Here is a 14797-nt window from a genome sequence, read left to right on the forward strand (position 1 = left end):
TCCCCGACTTGAGGTAAGTAACTTTGTATTTGTTAATAATGGTGAAAGGGCACATTTGCATTCCAAAGTCACTAGACTTTGCTTCCTGGTTCCTGAAATCTTAAAATTTGGACTGCCTGATCAGCCACAAAGATGTATGGATATTTTGAAGAAAGCTCGGATGCCAACAATATTGAGACATTATTTGGCAAAATGGAATCATTTCATTACATGGTACCAAAGTAGCTACCACCATGAATACCGTTCCATTCTCTAATTTTCCTATATTTACCACATTTATATCCCAGTCACTTAACTGACACATCATTTAGAGTACATTTAGCTGCATCTGTTTGTTACTGCAGATGTTGGATGGGTCATAATGGTCCACATGAATAAGACAAACCCTAAACAGCTGTTTATTTCATCATCTTCTCACATATTAAAGACCTTTATCGAAGGTAATTGTTGCGATGTGGATGGTAAAGATAGTTCATTTATTATTCGCTGGTAGATAAAATGATACAAGAAACACCAGTAGGTCATTCTACCAGAAAGGAACATTCCTCTCTGTCTTTATTGGTCAAATTTTATTAGCTGGTATTTGTACAGCTGTACATGGCGATCTACAGAAAATTCTTCTAAATATTACTGAGTGGATGTTGAGTCAAGACAGTAGAATAAGCAATGTTTCTGCTGCTTTCACTTTACACCCACTCCCCTCTGGGGACTGCTGCTATGTATATATGAAGCACAGGTTTTTAGTCTTGTATAGCTTCACATTACAAGAATAAATTTAGCATGGTCTCAACATGCTAAACTATTAAAGGTAAATATGTTTCCCACAGTTTTCCATCATGTCTACTGAGAATGTTTTAATGCATTTAAAAATGTGCACCAAAATTAAGTATTTTTGAGGGTGGGGGGGGGTTGGTTGTTCGGAGGGTTTGATATTATTTGTATTGCCTTTCTATTCTCCTGTCTTTAAATATGTAAAATGGTCAAAGTCAATTTTTGTACCTTACATGCGGCAGCTGTGCTATTTTGACAAAATCTGTTTTCAAAAAAGAAAATTAAGTATTGTTTTCATTTGGAACTAATTATACATGTAAGTTTTGATATTGTCCCTTGGCAAACAAAATACTGCACTCTCCATACTGCTAGACTGAAAGGCATACAATCTGCAATTTTATGGTTTTGAATTTTTTTTAACTCTTTTCTTCTTAGTACTACAATGATTATGGAGACATCATCAAAGAAACAATGAGCAAAACGAGGCAGATAGACAAAATCCAGTGTGCAAAGACTCTTATTCTCAGTTTACAGCAGGTAAGAAATACTCATTGGTCTTAATATAGCATTAGCAAAGCTGGTAAGCCAAAGATTGTAGACAATTAATACAGCTTTGTTTCTCCCAGTCAAGAACAAAAAGGTGTACTACACCCACTTAACAAAATCAATCCTGCACACAATCGGCCCCATTCAAGATGAAGGGATAAGAGTCGCTCCCAACTATTCCCCCCAAGACACAGATTCTGTTGTAACATATGGTAATCAAAGCCATGATTATGATGCATCACTGTACTGTGTCCATTTGGTCTAGATCTGCTGATATTTTGTGGGGTAGCCTCTAGTTTTGTATACAGTCTAATACACTAAACACATCTGTCTATAGTTGCCCCACATTAACCTGGAGTTGGGGATGTGGTAATGTTGCACAACTTACTCGCAATATTACACTTAGCAATCGGGTATCCCAAACCCATCTGTAGACGTGCATTGTCTTTTAGCGAAAAGGTTTACTGTTATGCCTTCCAAGTACATGTGTATTCTAGCCCATTATGTGGCAGTGATGGGACAGCTCCACAAAGTGCAAGAATATTCCCTTCATGTTGTTGCAAATCCAGCATATGGCTGAATGTGGTCTGCCCATCCGGCACAGCCTAGAGAGATATAAATATACTCAATGTGAATATTTGAACTGTATGAGTAAGTCGGGTCAAGGTGGCCAAAACCCTGGATACCATCTTTGCCTCGGTCCATTCATTGTCTACCAGAACTCCCAAGTCATCCCCCCTCTTCTCTAAGTCAGGAGAATGGTAATAGGGTATCTGAAAAACTGACGTTTGTGGAGTACACAATAAACCATCAATTGTTTGAGGGATTTCATGTGGTCGGTCGCCAAACTTCTCCAAGGTTAGAGATACCAATGAGATCCCAGGCCTGGAATCCCAGCAGTTCACCTATTTAAGGAGTGTACAGCGACAGACCGGTCTCGGGTGTCACCCTACCTTGCAAGACAGTATGCTTGACCACTGCTTTCCAGCACTCAAGTGGAAATGTAATGATTGTGTGTAATGCATGAGGCGCCGAGCTCCACATAGAAGAGAGCACAGATCATGTGGTTTCAGTAGAAGTAACTCAAGATGGACTGCCATGCTTCACCCCTCAACCCTACCTATCATTGACCAGCAAATCGTTAAAAGGGAATAAATTGGAATGCCAAGCAATAGAATTGGAGGTTCGTACACGGCATGTGTGCTCGTGAAAAATAATCACCGCGTGGTACTATCCGTCCACAAACCTTGTTAGTGAATGATGTAGTGTCTCAAAAAATTGAGGAAGCAAGTGCAGGTAGTTTTGAAGGTTGTACAGGAGATTGGTAGACAACTATTATGAAGAGGGCATCGCGACCTGTGATGGTAAGCAGGGGCTTAACCCTACCAACTATGTCCCATTGAATCACACTCTGCAGTTGGGTAATATGGAAGCTTTCGCTGAGTCCCGGGTGAAGCAAGATCATCATACAGAAGTATTTAAGATGGGTAGTGGCCATCTATATTTTCAAGATAGTAGTTTTGTGGAGGGATACCAACCTACGGAATTTAATTCAATTCCCCTCAAGTCACCATGTGGCCCGATGCATCCTCTTGCACCTGCAGCATGTGGAATATTCTTAGAATAGATATCTAAGATTACTGTGAATAGTAGGAGATCATCTGCATATAAATCAATTTGATCTTGGTGGCCTTCAGAATCCACAGAGACCCGCATCTCTTCTGATCCACTATGCAAGTGTGTCAACACAAGTGAAAAGGAGTGGGGAAGAGTGATCATCCCTGACTCATGGCATGTTTCTAGAAAGGTGCACATTTGAATCTATTTATATGGACTTTGGCCCATTGGAAAGAGAACATGACCTTTGCAAACCCCCAAAAATATCAATCAAAACACATCTTCACCAGGACTTCCTGCATGAGTGGCTGATGCACAGTGAAAATTGACAGAGCAGAGTAGCATCTACCTGTAATCTGTGTTGATATTACTTGGAGCGTGCAAGGACAGCATCTAGTGTTTCTGCCAGTCATGAAGCAATTTTGATTGAAGTCAATTAGAGTGCGAGTTTTCTTGCCTAGCCTTTTTGTTAGAACCTTTGCAAGTATTTTTTTTTTTTTTTAATACAAGTGAGTTTGGTCTGTATGGCGCACAGTGGCGGGAGGGTGCCCCAGGCTTGGGGATAACTTCAATAGTGGTGCCACTTAAATCGCGTGGGGGCTCCCCTTTATCCTATGCCTCATGATACAACACCAGGAGGTGTGACAGTAGTAATGAGTTTGGACAATCTCTGATGCTTTAGGCATCTAGGAATATGGATATGCTTTCCTCCATGCCATTCCCAGCTAGCCACAGGAGAAATTTGCTCACTTTGTCTCCTCATTCATATATTTTATCTTGCGAGAGGAGCCAGGAACACTTAGCGGAACTTAAGAGGTTATTTTTTAAGGGAATCCCTTGTGGTAAGTACAGATTGAAATATAACTCTGTTCCATAACTCCTAGAGCCTCAAGGCTGTGGAGCTGGTCTTCAAGGTCTACAAGCACTTGTGCTCTTTCCCTCCCTTTGCCTTTTCAGTTTGACATGCCCCTTCCTCAAATAATCATCTTGAATGTCTCCCATAAGACCACCTGTGAGGAGATTAGATACCTCACTAACTTTGAAGAATTCAACTATGTTGTCTATGAGAAGGTCACTCCAGGTGGGTGTCTTGGAAGGACTGTCCTGGCGTCTGATTGCTTGTAGTTTGTCATCTGTGCACGATTCAGTGGAGGCATCTGCACCAGTCGCTGTGTAGGCAAATTACACCCAGTGGTTGGTATTGATTCAGGAAACAGTTTGCATTATACCGTAATTACTTTGAGTACTGGGGGTGGTATGCCTAGATACCACACATAAGAATCTCACAATACAAGGTAAGTAAGACTTTTCTTAGTTTGAGTTCTAATCACGGTTTTCCCCATACAAGACAACAGTTCCACACTTAGAACATTTTAGGCCCAAAATCTCATAACATGGCTTCCTATAGGAAAGAATGGTTATCGGTTTCACAGGTAAGTAAACCTCTTACAAGTGGGAGTTTTGGGAGCTAGGACTAATCAAGGTCCATTTAGGCACTCAAGTTGCACCTCCAGCAGAAATGCGGCGACCGGGTGCCGAGTGTTGGGGCCCAATGTTAGCCAATGGGGCTAAGGGGGCCTTTGCTTGGGGGCTGCTTACTAGTAGGTCACTCGGTGTGGGAGCAAAGTTCCTGAGGTTAAGGTCAGCGCTGCAGAGGCCAACAATCAGCACAGGAGTTGCACCACCAGCGGCACTGGGGTGGCCGGGTGCAGAGTGCCAAGAAGAATATGGGGATCCTGTGCTTTGCAATGGAGACCTTTGGTTTGGAAAAGGAGCTGCAGGCTTGGGCAGGGAGACTTCCTGAAGGAGACCACTAGCTGGAGAGGTAAGCTGGGATCTTGGGGCATGCCTGGTCACCCAAGGCCGTGAGGTGCCATTTTGCATCAGATTCTTCAGACCGCCTTCGGTCACGGTGGGGCTCTTCAGACCGCTTTCGTTGTGGTTGAGATCTTCTTACTGCCTTCAGAAAGTCTGGGGGGTCTTCAGGTTGAGGCTGAAGGAACCATCTCGGAGGCTGGGGTCACCAGATCAGGGTCAATGGGGAGACCTCCTTGAAGGTCTAGGGCCATGGCGGCCGGTTGCAGAGTGGTGTAGAATCGGGGAGTTGCTGGAATCTGATCTTGGAGTCTTTGTTGAGAAAATCTTGAACTCATTGGAGACAGTCTGTAAGGTGAGTGCATTGCATGTCCTCCGGGCTTTGGTTGCTGCGGGACATGCCGGTTTCTTCGCTGTAGGCAGGTCTGAATCGGGATAGGCCATAGGGGTGGGGCCGAAGCTGTAGGTGTCTTCTTCCTGGGTCAGCACAGCTCTTCGGTCCTCTTTTCTTCCTTGTATCTGAGGCGGCAAGGTGCAAGGGTTGCCCCTAAATACTAGATTTAGGGGCTTTTATAGGGGTGTGCAGGTCGCGGCCAATTGGTCCCTTCCTTTAGGTGGGTACACCCCCTATTAGGCTACCCTCCAGTGGGAGGGGGCATGAACTTCTCCCTAATTGGCTGAATCGCCTCATCTTCAAGATGAAGGTGACTGAGACTCTACCTCGCCTCCCCCACCTGAGGGATGGGGTTGGCAAATGTGGGCATACCTATATTCCTAGCTTGATTTCCCCTCTGATTCTCCCACCAAAAGTGGGGGGCAAACTGGTGGGAGACAGTTGCTGGGGGCCTCAAAAGGGAGGGACAGCGCCCAAAGGCGGTAGGCCTTTGAAGCTTCCCCTTTGTGGACCCAGACCATCCTGGGGTTGAAGGCGTAAGCTTTATTTCTAGACCCAGAGAGCGGCTATTCTCTACCCAGGGGTCCACAAACCCGTATGGTGGTGGCAAATGGTGGGCAGCCATTTAGCAACCACACCAGGGCTGGTGGATTTTTAAGGGGGCATCTCTAAGATACCCTCTGAGTGCTTTTTACATTAAAAGCCACACTGGCATTAGTGTTGGGTTAATGTGCTGAGATGTTTGTTACCAAACGTCTCCGCTTTTAGTAAATCCATTATGGAGCTCATAATGGACCAACTTCCAGACCATATACTCTTAATGGCTTTACTACACTTACAATGTCTAAGAATGGACTTAGACACTGTAGGGGGACAGGGCTCATGCCATTGTACCCTCACCTGAGTGCTAGTGATCCTTGCTAGAGGGCTTACTTACCTAGGCCTCAGGCAGTGGGTTGCAGGCATGGCACACAGGGATGTGTGCCATATCGACTCTTGACTTTTCTCTGCACCAAAACAGGCAGCCTGCAATGGCAGTGTGTGGTTGTTAAGGTACAGGGGCCCTAAGGGTTGCACAATAGAAGCTGCAGCCCTTAGAGGCCTTCCCTGGTCACAGTGCCCTTGGTACCTTTTTCAAGGGTCTTACCTGAGCCCAGGGATGTGCCAATTGAGGATACAAAGGCACAGGTGTGGGAAAGAACACAGGCCACGAGAGCCTGGTTGGCAGGGACTCGGGCACATTAAGTCAACTTGCATCACATGTCGGGCACAAAGGGTGGGGGGAGTAACCATGCAGAAGGGGGCACTTTTCTACAGTAAGGCTCAGAGGGGCTTCTTGTTGGGAGCCAAGCGTGCTAATGAGTCTGAGAGGCCAGCCAATTTACCAGTCCCCAGTCGCCAAGTAGTGGGAGTTTCAAGCCCACCACCCTGTCCCTGAACGAGGAAGAAACATGAAGGGCACCTCTGCTAAAGAGTCTCGCCTCTAGTGTAGATGGCAGTGCACGTAGGTTCAGTCACCAGCTGCAGGTTGTTAGTCAGGGGTGTAAGGAAGTGGGTTTCTGTTGTAGTAACCCCCCCCACTTTTTTGCCTGATACCTGATGCACTTTTCCTTGGTGTGCCCTAGGTCCCTGCCAATCAGGTACCCAGGGCCTGTGTTCCTTCCTTAAAAACTGTACTAAAGCCTAAACCCAATTGGCATCTCTGGCCACATGTCAGCCCCCGGTAAATGGTACCTTAGGTACCCAGGGCATTGTGACCAGAGAAGACACCTATTGTGCCACCCTTGGGGGCCCTGTACCCTGACACACACACACACACACACACACACACACTGCCTTTGCAGGCTGAGTGTCCTGGTGCAGAACTAAACACAGTCGACATGGCACACATCCCTGTGTGCCATGCCCACAAACCCACTTCCCTGGCTTACATCAGCCACCCCTCTAGCTGGGTGCCCTATGCCAGTGGTGTGGGTACAGGAGCATGAGCCCTGTGCCCCTACAGTACCCAGGGCCCTTCCTGGGCACTGTGTGCAGTGATGCCATTAAGAGTATATGGTGCTGGGAGGTTGTCATTACGAACTCCACACCACCATAATGGCTACACTGAAGACAGACAAGTTTGATATCAAACTTCTCAGCACATTAAACCCACACTGATGCCAGTGTGGGATTTAATGTGAAATGCACAACAGAGGGCATCTTAGCGATGCCACCTGAAACCTAACCTACAATCCACGTCTTGTCTGAGAGGCTGCCACGGCTGCCACACAGCAGACATGTTGCTGGAACCCGGTGGGGGGGGGGGGGGGCCCCCGGAGCCCCCGCTCTCCTGGGCCTGCAACAATGCACATCCTGGGCGAGGTGCTCGGTCTCCTCCACCAGAATGGGCAGGGGGAAGCTTCAAAGGCATGCCGCCTTTGTGAGCTTCTCCAGGCCACTTGCTGTACTCAGCAACTGGCCCCCACCGGTTCTGATCCCCACTCTGGCGGGAAACCCTACATGAAGAAAGGGGGTGTGCCAGCCTGTGCCAACTCCGCCCCTCAAGTAGGAGAGGCGAGGTGAAGCACAACTCCGGGCTCCGGCCATCTTGAGGATGGGGAGCCCTGCCCAATCACAGCTAGGCTCCTGCCCCCTTCCCACCAGAGAGGAACAGGATAGGGGTGTACTCACCCCAGGACAGGGACCCATTGGTCCCTGCCCTCACCCTACCTGTAACGCCCCTAATTTAGTAATTAGGGGCACCCTGAACCTTCCTTCCTCAGATCCCGATTCGAAAACAAGCAAGAAGATCAAGAAACCAGAAGACCCGCTGCGCAGCTGCTAACAAGAGGACAACACCAACTGACTTAGCCGCAGCCCTACCAGCCTGTTTATCCTTGAACCTGCTCCTGTGGAACTCCGGCGCCTTCAGTGGTCAGCAACCTCAAAAACCCCGGAGGACCTGACCACTTTGAGACTCTACCAAGACTGGGACTCCTACGAGCAGTGGTTCTGCTCAAACAGCAATACCCCTGGTGCCAGCCAGGAACCGCGAATCAAGCACACTCTGCACCTGCCGAGCCCGGCCTGTGACCGAGTGGACAAAGACCCTGAGGACGTCCACCCGGTGATTCTGACCTGGAATCCAGTGCCCAAGGACCCTCCTCGACGAACCACACGACGCCTGCAGCCTCAGAACCAGGGACCCCTCCAACCGCGACCTGCAGGGGGTAAGATTTTCTGACGTCAAGACACCCCGGCGCCCCACGGCCCCCTGTGCCCAACTCCTGGGTGCCTACCTACCCTCCAAGATCCCAACTTAACCCTCGAAGTGTTGGTCGCTCCTGAAGATCCTCCGTCCCCGAGCCTGCAGCCTTTGTTCACTTTCCAAAATCTCTATTAAATAACATTAAGCGCCCGACGGCTCAAAAGCACCCTGCACCCAGCCGCCCGAGTGCCCCTGGCAGTGCAATCTATGTCCTAATCTACTTCCCCATTTGCCCTGAGCAAGTGACCAGGAGCCCAGCTCCCACAGCCACGTGGCCTGCTCGCCAGCAGCCACCAACCAAAGGCCCCCTGCCTCTCTTTGGATAACATTGGGCCTAATTACCTCTGCTCCCGGCTGCCCCTGTGCCGCTGAGGGTGTACCAACTGTACCTACCTGACCCTGGGAGACCCCCGAGTCTATGCCCAGAAGCTTAACTCTGCCAGTCGAGTACTTACCTAAAAGCCGATAACTCACTTTTCTTCCATAGGCCTACATTGACTGGTTTCACTTGGAAATTCTTCTCAGTGTGGAGTTTTGGAACTTTAAAATATTCATCCAAAATCAGCCGAACAACGAATTCCGATTTGCTCACCTGTTATCAGGAGAGACCTCAGTGCTGACCCTGGAAAGTAATTTTAAACGTACTTACCAGTAACTTGAATTTCCTTCCATAGGATATCATTGCCTGCTTTTTGCTGAAAAAGTTTCTAAGTGTCGATTTTTGAAACTTACAAATATTCTTTAAAAATCATGCCAACGATAAAAACGTAATTACTTGCCTGTTTTAGATAGATGTCCCAGTGCTGAACCTAGGAGCCCAGCACTGGATTACAAAAGTAACGCAAACATACTTTACCTGCAAATTGAATTTCCTTCCATAGAATAACATTGGTAATTTCACCTGAAAAGGTTTCTAAGTGTCAACTTTTAAAATACAATAATATTCCTTAAAAATCACTACTGTAACCAAAACTTTTACTTAACTGTTTCCAGCTCATGTCGCAGGACTGAATCTAGGATCCAGTCCTGTGGTTAGAAAAGCAATCTACAAAGTAAATAATTACATTTAACTAAAACTTCCCTTTGAGCTCAATGTTGCATTAGGTTTGAAATTGTGTTGCCTATTGCAACAAACTGTGACTATTGTATTCAAAGAGTCTATTGCCTATTTGAAAAGTATTTAACTAAAGTAATTCATTCTGAGAAAGTATATTTTGATACCTTGTTGGTTCTAAAATAAAACTATATCTTTTGACACAACACAATTGGCCTAGAGTTCAGTTATTGAGTGTGTGAGACCATTTACTGACTGAGTGTGTACAACAAATGCTTTACACTGTCCTCTGATACTGCCTTACTGCTCGACCAAGCTACCACTTTAGAGAGTAAGGTTATATCTAACTTTAGCCTCTGCGATACCTCTGGGGACTGTGGACTCTGTGAACACTGTACCTTACTTTGGTCCAGTATATACAGAGCGACTTTCTTACAAGGGGTACTCTGGAAGCTGATACTGTGCCTTCTCTAGCGCTCCTCAAGCCATGCTGTAGGCACTAATGACCAGTCTTGGTTTGTGTCTCAGACCCACTCTGCATTTCCGCACCCCCTCAGGTTCCCCCTCTTTTGCCAGTGGGTATTCAATGAACCCTCCATCACAAAGGCCACTATATCCATGATCATAGCAGGGCGTCCAGGCATTACTTCATTACTCCAGGCAGGACAGTTGTAGGAAAGTAGCCCTTTTCACATGGTCACTCCCACATTTTGCTTGGTAAAAGTGCCTGAGTTCTTGAACTGGGTTCCTGCTAACCAGGTCCCCAGTGCCAGAGCTCTTTCCCAAAACTGTACTATTGTTCCTCCCATGTGGCATACCCTTTAGCACCCTCTGTAAGTCCCTAAAAAATGGTACACGGACCTGAGGTACTAAAGAGGTTCCCTAAGGGCTTGGCGAGGGACCCCCTCGCCAAGCACATGCAGGGCTGTTATCGCAGGCTGCATGTCATGGTGCAGACAAAAGTGAAAACATGACATGTAACACATCCCTAACACTGCATGTAATATTTGTAAGTCACCGCTACAGCAGGCCTGACAGCCCTAAGGCAGGGTACTGAATATTACATGACGGGATACCTTCATGAGCAGATATATCCCTGTGCTCTTCAGTCCTTTCTGAAAGAAACTATTAGTTATAGATTCCTTACCTTAGAATTACCCTCAGGTATCAGAATGGATCCGGAGAATTTTTCTTCAGCAATACCCCTGCTCATCAGTAGGTGGCGTCAGTCGACTCCGCGTCAGTGTCGTTGTTGCCGGGATAACACCTCAGTGGGCGGAAAGATTGCCATGTCAGTAGCCCTTGGGCACTACGCCTGGTTAAGGACGTCTGGTTTTTTGGGGGATGTTCAGCCGACTTAGCTGGACATGCCCTTCGATGGCCGTTGCCTTTTTGGTGACAAGGCAGACTCAGCACTGGAGCGCTTTAAGGATTCTCTGGCTATGGCCAGATCCTTGGGCCTTGCTGCGTCCTCCCGTCCACCAGTTTTCCTTTCGTGGCTACGGAAGGGGCACCCACCATGTCCGACCCAGTCCAGCCAGTGGCCCACGCAAGCTGCCCAGTCCCTGCATGGACGTCCGACCCAGCAACGGGGCCAGTCCACAGTGGGACCTGAAGTTCCAGTGGGTGCAGCACCAGGGTAATCTTTCAGACTATGTCCAGATCTCGGAAGGGACTGCGCAACAAAAGCAGTGTTGGTTAACAAACCAGGTTTGGTCAGAGGCAGATCCCTCTCCTTTCCCCAACCAACCTCACAGTGGTGACCGATGTATCACTCCTGGGATGGGGCGGCCACCTGGGAGAGGCAGAGATCAGAGGAGTCTGGTCTCTGGCGGAGTCCGGGCTCCATATCAACCTGTTGGAGCTCAGGGCGATTCGCTTGGCACTGAAGGCATTCCTTCCCCCTCTCAAGTGCAACACCACCTCTATGTGATACTGCAATACACAGGGCGTGGTGGAGTCGTGGACCCTTTGTCAAGAGGCTCTTCGCCTTTGGACATGGCTGGAACATCAGGTCAGTACCCTGGTGTGGTTCAACACCTGGCAGTTTCTCTGAATGCCAGGAACGACTAACTCAGCTGTTAGTGCCTGGTGGATCACGAATGGCGTCTTCACTCCGAGGTGAGGTCTCTTTCAGCAGTGAGGAGAGCCTAGGTTAAATCTGTTAGCCATCGAAGAGAACGCACAAAGTCAGCAGTTCTGCACGTTGGAGTTTCTTAGGTGGCACTCGCTCAGTGGCTCTTTTCATCTTTGATCAACCGTGACCGGGCCCAAGTCATTCTTGTGGCTCTGGACTAGGCACGAAGAGTTTAGTACTCCTTGCTCCTGAGCATGGCCATCGATCCTCCGATGAGACTGCCTCTTCGGGAGGATCTTCTGTCACAGCAGCAGGGGACGGTCTTTCACCCAAACCTGTCCAGTCTCCACCTCCTTGCATTGCGATTGAACTGCGACAGTTGACAGCTTTTGACTTTCTTCCTGAAGTCTGTAATGTCAACTTGGCAGCCAGGCGTCCGTCCCACTTGAAAGGTATACCCCTGTAGATGGACCAAGTTTGTGGCATGGTGCACAGCAAAGGCTGTGGATCCCATTTCTGCCCTCTTTTCGGAGTGTTCCATCTTTCTTTGGCCAACCTGGGCTCTGCTCTTGGCACTTTTAAAGACTACCTGGCAGCCATTTCTGCTTTTCTTCGGCTAGCACATCAGCCCTCCTTGTTCAAGTCCCCTATAGTAAGTAGGTTCTTTAAAGGCATTATTCATCTCTTTACTCCATCTACTTTCATAATGCCTCTGTGGGACTTGAACCTTGTTTTGACTTACCTTATGTATGCTCCCTTTGAGCCTCTTCACAACTGTCCTCTTAGGCTTCTCACTCTTAAGACTGCTTTTCTTGTTGCCATTACCTCTGCGCGCAGAGTGAGTCGGCTTCAGGCTCTTTCTTCGAAGATCCCGTTCTTCTCGGTCCTCCCGACAAAGAGGTGCTTCGAACAAAGCCCTTGTTCCTCCCTAAAGTTGTCACTCCTTTACACATGGAACAGACTATTACTCTGTCCACCTTTTTTCCCGCCTCCACATCCTTCCAAGAAGGACGAGAGACCCCACTGTTTGGACACAAAACGTGAGCGGTCTTTCTACCTTGACTGCACAAAGGATTTCTGGGTGGACAATCAACTCTTCGTTCCCTGTGTCGGTGCCAAGAAAGGTCTGGCTGTGCAAAAGTGTACCACCTCTCGATGGGTAGTCCTTTGTATCTGAAAGAAACACGTTAGTTAGATTCCTCACCTTAGAATATCCCCAGGCGTCAGACTGGAGCCGGAAGATTTTTCATCAGCAATACCCCTTGCGCGTCGCTAGGCGTCGTCTGCGGCTCCGCGTCCGTCGTCGGCGTCGTGCGTGTTTATCCTGGGGCCTTGTAACGGGTAGCCAGGGTTGTGTGTTCTGTATGGTTCCTGTGCCCTTGGGGTCCTTTTGTTGGGCCCTTGACTGCTGGTCCGGCCCTTTGTTGCCTTGTGGTTTTGACTATTGGTAAGCCTGGTAGGCCCCGAGATTAGGCCTTCTGTGCCTTCTTTATAGGCTGCCTGGTAAGCTGTCTGCTGGTTATTTCTGCAGGTCTTTGTTTTGTCCTCTGCTGCGGTAATTGTTTCCTTAGAGGTGTTCCCATGGTTCTTAGGCTGTTATCTACCCTATGTGGGGTATTTGTAGCTAATACATAGCTCTGTCCTGTGCTGGCGAGGGGTGGTCACCCTTTCCGGGTTCCTTGCTCTCCATGGCGTCATGGTATGTAGCAGGTGCGATCTTCTTGCCACTTGTATTGGAGCAGCTTGCACTAGATCCGTCCTTCCCCTTGTTGCTACGTCGCTTGGCCGCCTGTCTGCGGCATCAGCTTGTAGCGGTTCTGCATTTTTGTCTCGTGTTTTGACTTGGTCCTCGGTCTGATGCTCCAGAGCGTTTGGCTTTCCCTGGCCTCCGTGTTCTGGTGGCAGGCTTAGGCCGTCCTCCGTCTCTTTTTCTTTTCTGCTGGATTCCTCCACTTCTTAGTGGGTCAGTGTGTGTCCTGGCCCTCCCTGGCCTCTGCCTTCGGCTGGCATCTGTCTTGTCCGGGGTGCGCTGTTCCGTGGTGTTGCCTGTTATTGGTGGTGCATGCCCAGGCCTGCTTGTTCTCCTCCTCCGTTGTGATCTTGATGTGTTTTCTTGCGCCCCTGCCTCTGGTTCCGCTGGGGCTTCGTGCAACGGTGCTTTTCTTCTTCGGCCTGTGCTGTTGGCGGTGGCGTCGTTCCGGTTTTGCCCGCTGCTTGCGGCTGAGGTTTATTCAGCTCTTTTCTATCGCTATGCCTGTGTTTCTTCTGGTGGGCCCTGCCTTTGGTTCTACCTCTTTTCACTGGGTTCGAGGTGGTCTTTGCGTTCCTTGAAGCTTTTGGGGCGCTGTCTGACCCTGCGGGGTGTTGGACGCTCTTTCTCTTGGTTGGGATTGGATATCCTGGCCCTTTCCTTGTTCTTGTGCCATGTCCCCTGCTGAGGCCCTAGTCTCTCCTGGTGGGGAGGCTCTCTGTAGGCCCTCCTCCCGTCTGGGTATGGCTAGGGTATCTATTCTACGTTAAGGAATCTGCAGCTAGTAGTCTCTATCAGATGTACAAGTTACTTACCTTCGGTAACGATTCATCTGGTAGAGACAATTCTAGCCGCAGATGCCTTCACGACCCACCCTTCCTCCCCGTTCTGCGAGGATCCTCAGCTTGGTTTTCTGCTCTAGCCTCCCTCTGGATGGCTTGTCTTCTGTGGGGGTCTTTTTCATTTTCTACCTGTCGGACTTCACTCCAGCTGTGTTCTCTCCAGTGTAGGGGCCTGCTTTTGCTTTTTTCCCTTTGTTGTGACAATTTCTGATCCCCTTGTAGTCATCTACGCTGAGGGTTCTTTTGCCTGTCCTTGGCCTCCTGCTCCTTTCAGAGGTTCTGGCCCTCCTTGACTGTGTAGTCTGGGGGTGGATTGCTGTTGCCCATCTGCTACGGGCTTGTGGTCCTTTGCTGTGTGGTCTAGGGTTGCAGTCTCTCTCTTTCTCTCTTTCTTTCTCTCTTTCCCTTTCTTTCTTTCTTTCTTCCTTTATTTCTTTCTCTTACAGCGCTTTCCACTGCTTGTGCCTCCAGCCGGCTCTCTCCTTGGCTGGCACGGTGGTTCCGCAGAGGGGTGCTTTCCGCTCTCCCTACTGTGTCTTTTCTGATATGGTCTTCTGGTACTTTTGTGCTGCCTGGTGCTACCACCTGGCTTACACAGTTGTTCTTCAGAGGTGGTCTGCTCTCTTCCTGTTTTGGCTTTCCTGTTGTAGCCTCCTGGTGCCTCGGTGCAGCCTGGTCCTG

The 14797-nt window shown here is 48.6% G+C and overlaps 1 protein-coding gene across 2 annotated transcripts in view; it reads left to right on the forward strand.

The window, feature by feature from the left end:
* The window catches only part of STAG2 (STAG2 cohesin complex component), a 1427207-nt gene that overhangs the window by 1081305 nt on the left and 331105 nt on the right, over positions 1–14797 (forward strand). For both annotated transcript variants that reach the window (XM_085608133.1, XM_085608134.1), the window contains exon 28: positions 1207–1308. In XM_085608133.1, coding sequence (XP_085464259.1) covers positions 1207–1308 — 102 coding nt within the window. The remainder of the gene's footprint in view (positions 1–1206; positions 1309–14797) is intronic.

Source organism: Triturus cristatus, chromosome 5_2, assembly GCF_964204655.1.
Source record: "Triturus cristatus chromosome 5_2, aTriCri1.1, whole genome shotgun sequence".
Lineage (NCBI taxonomy): Eukaryota > Metazoa > Chordata > Amphibia > Caudata > Salamandridae > Triturus > Triturus cristatus.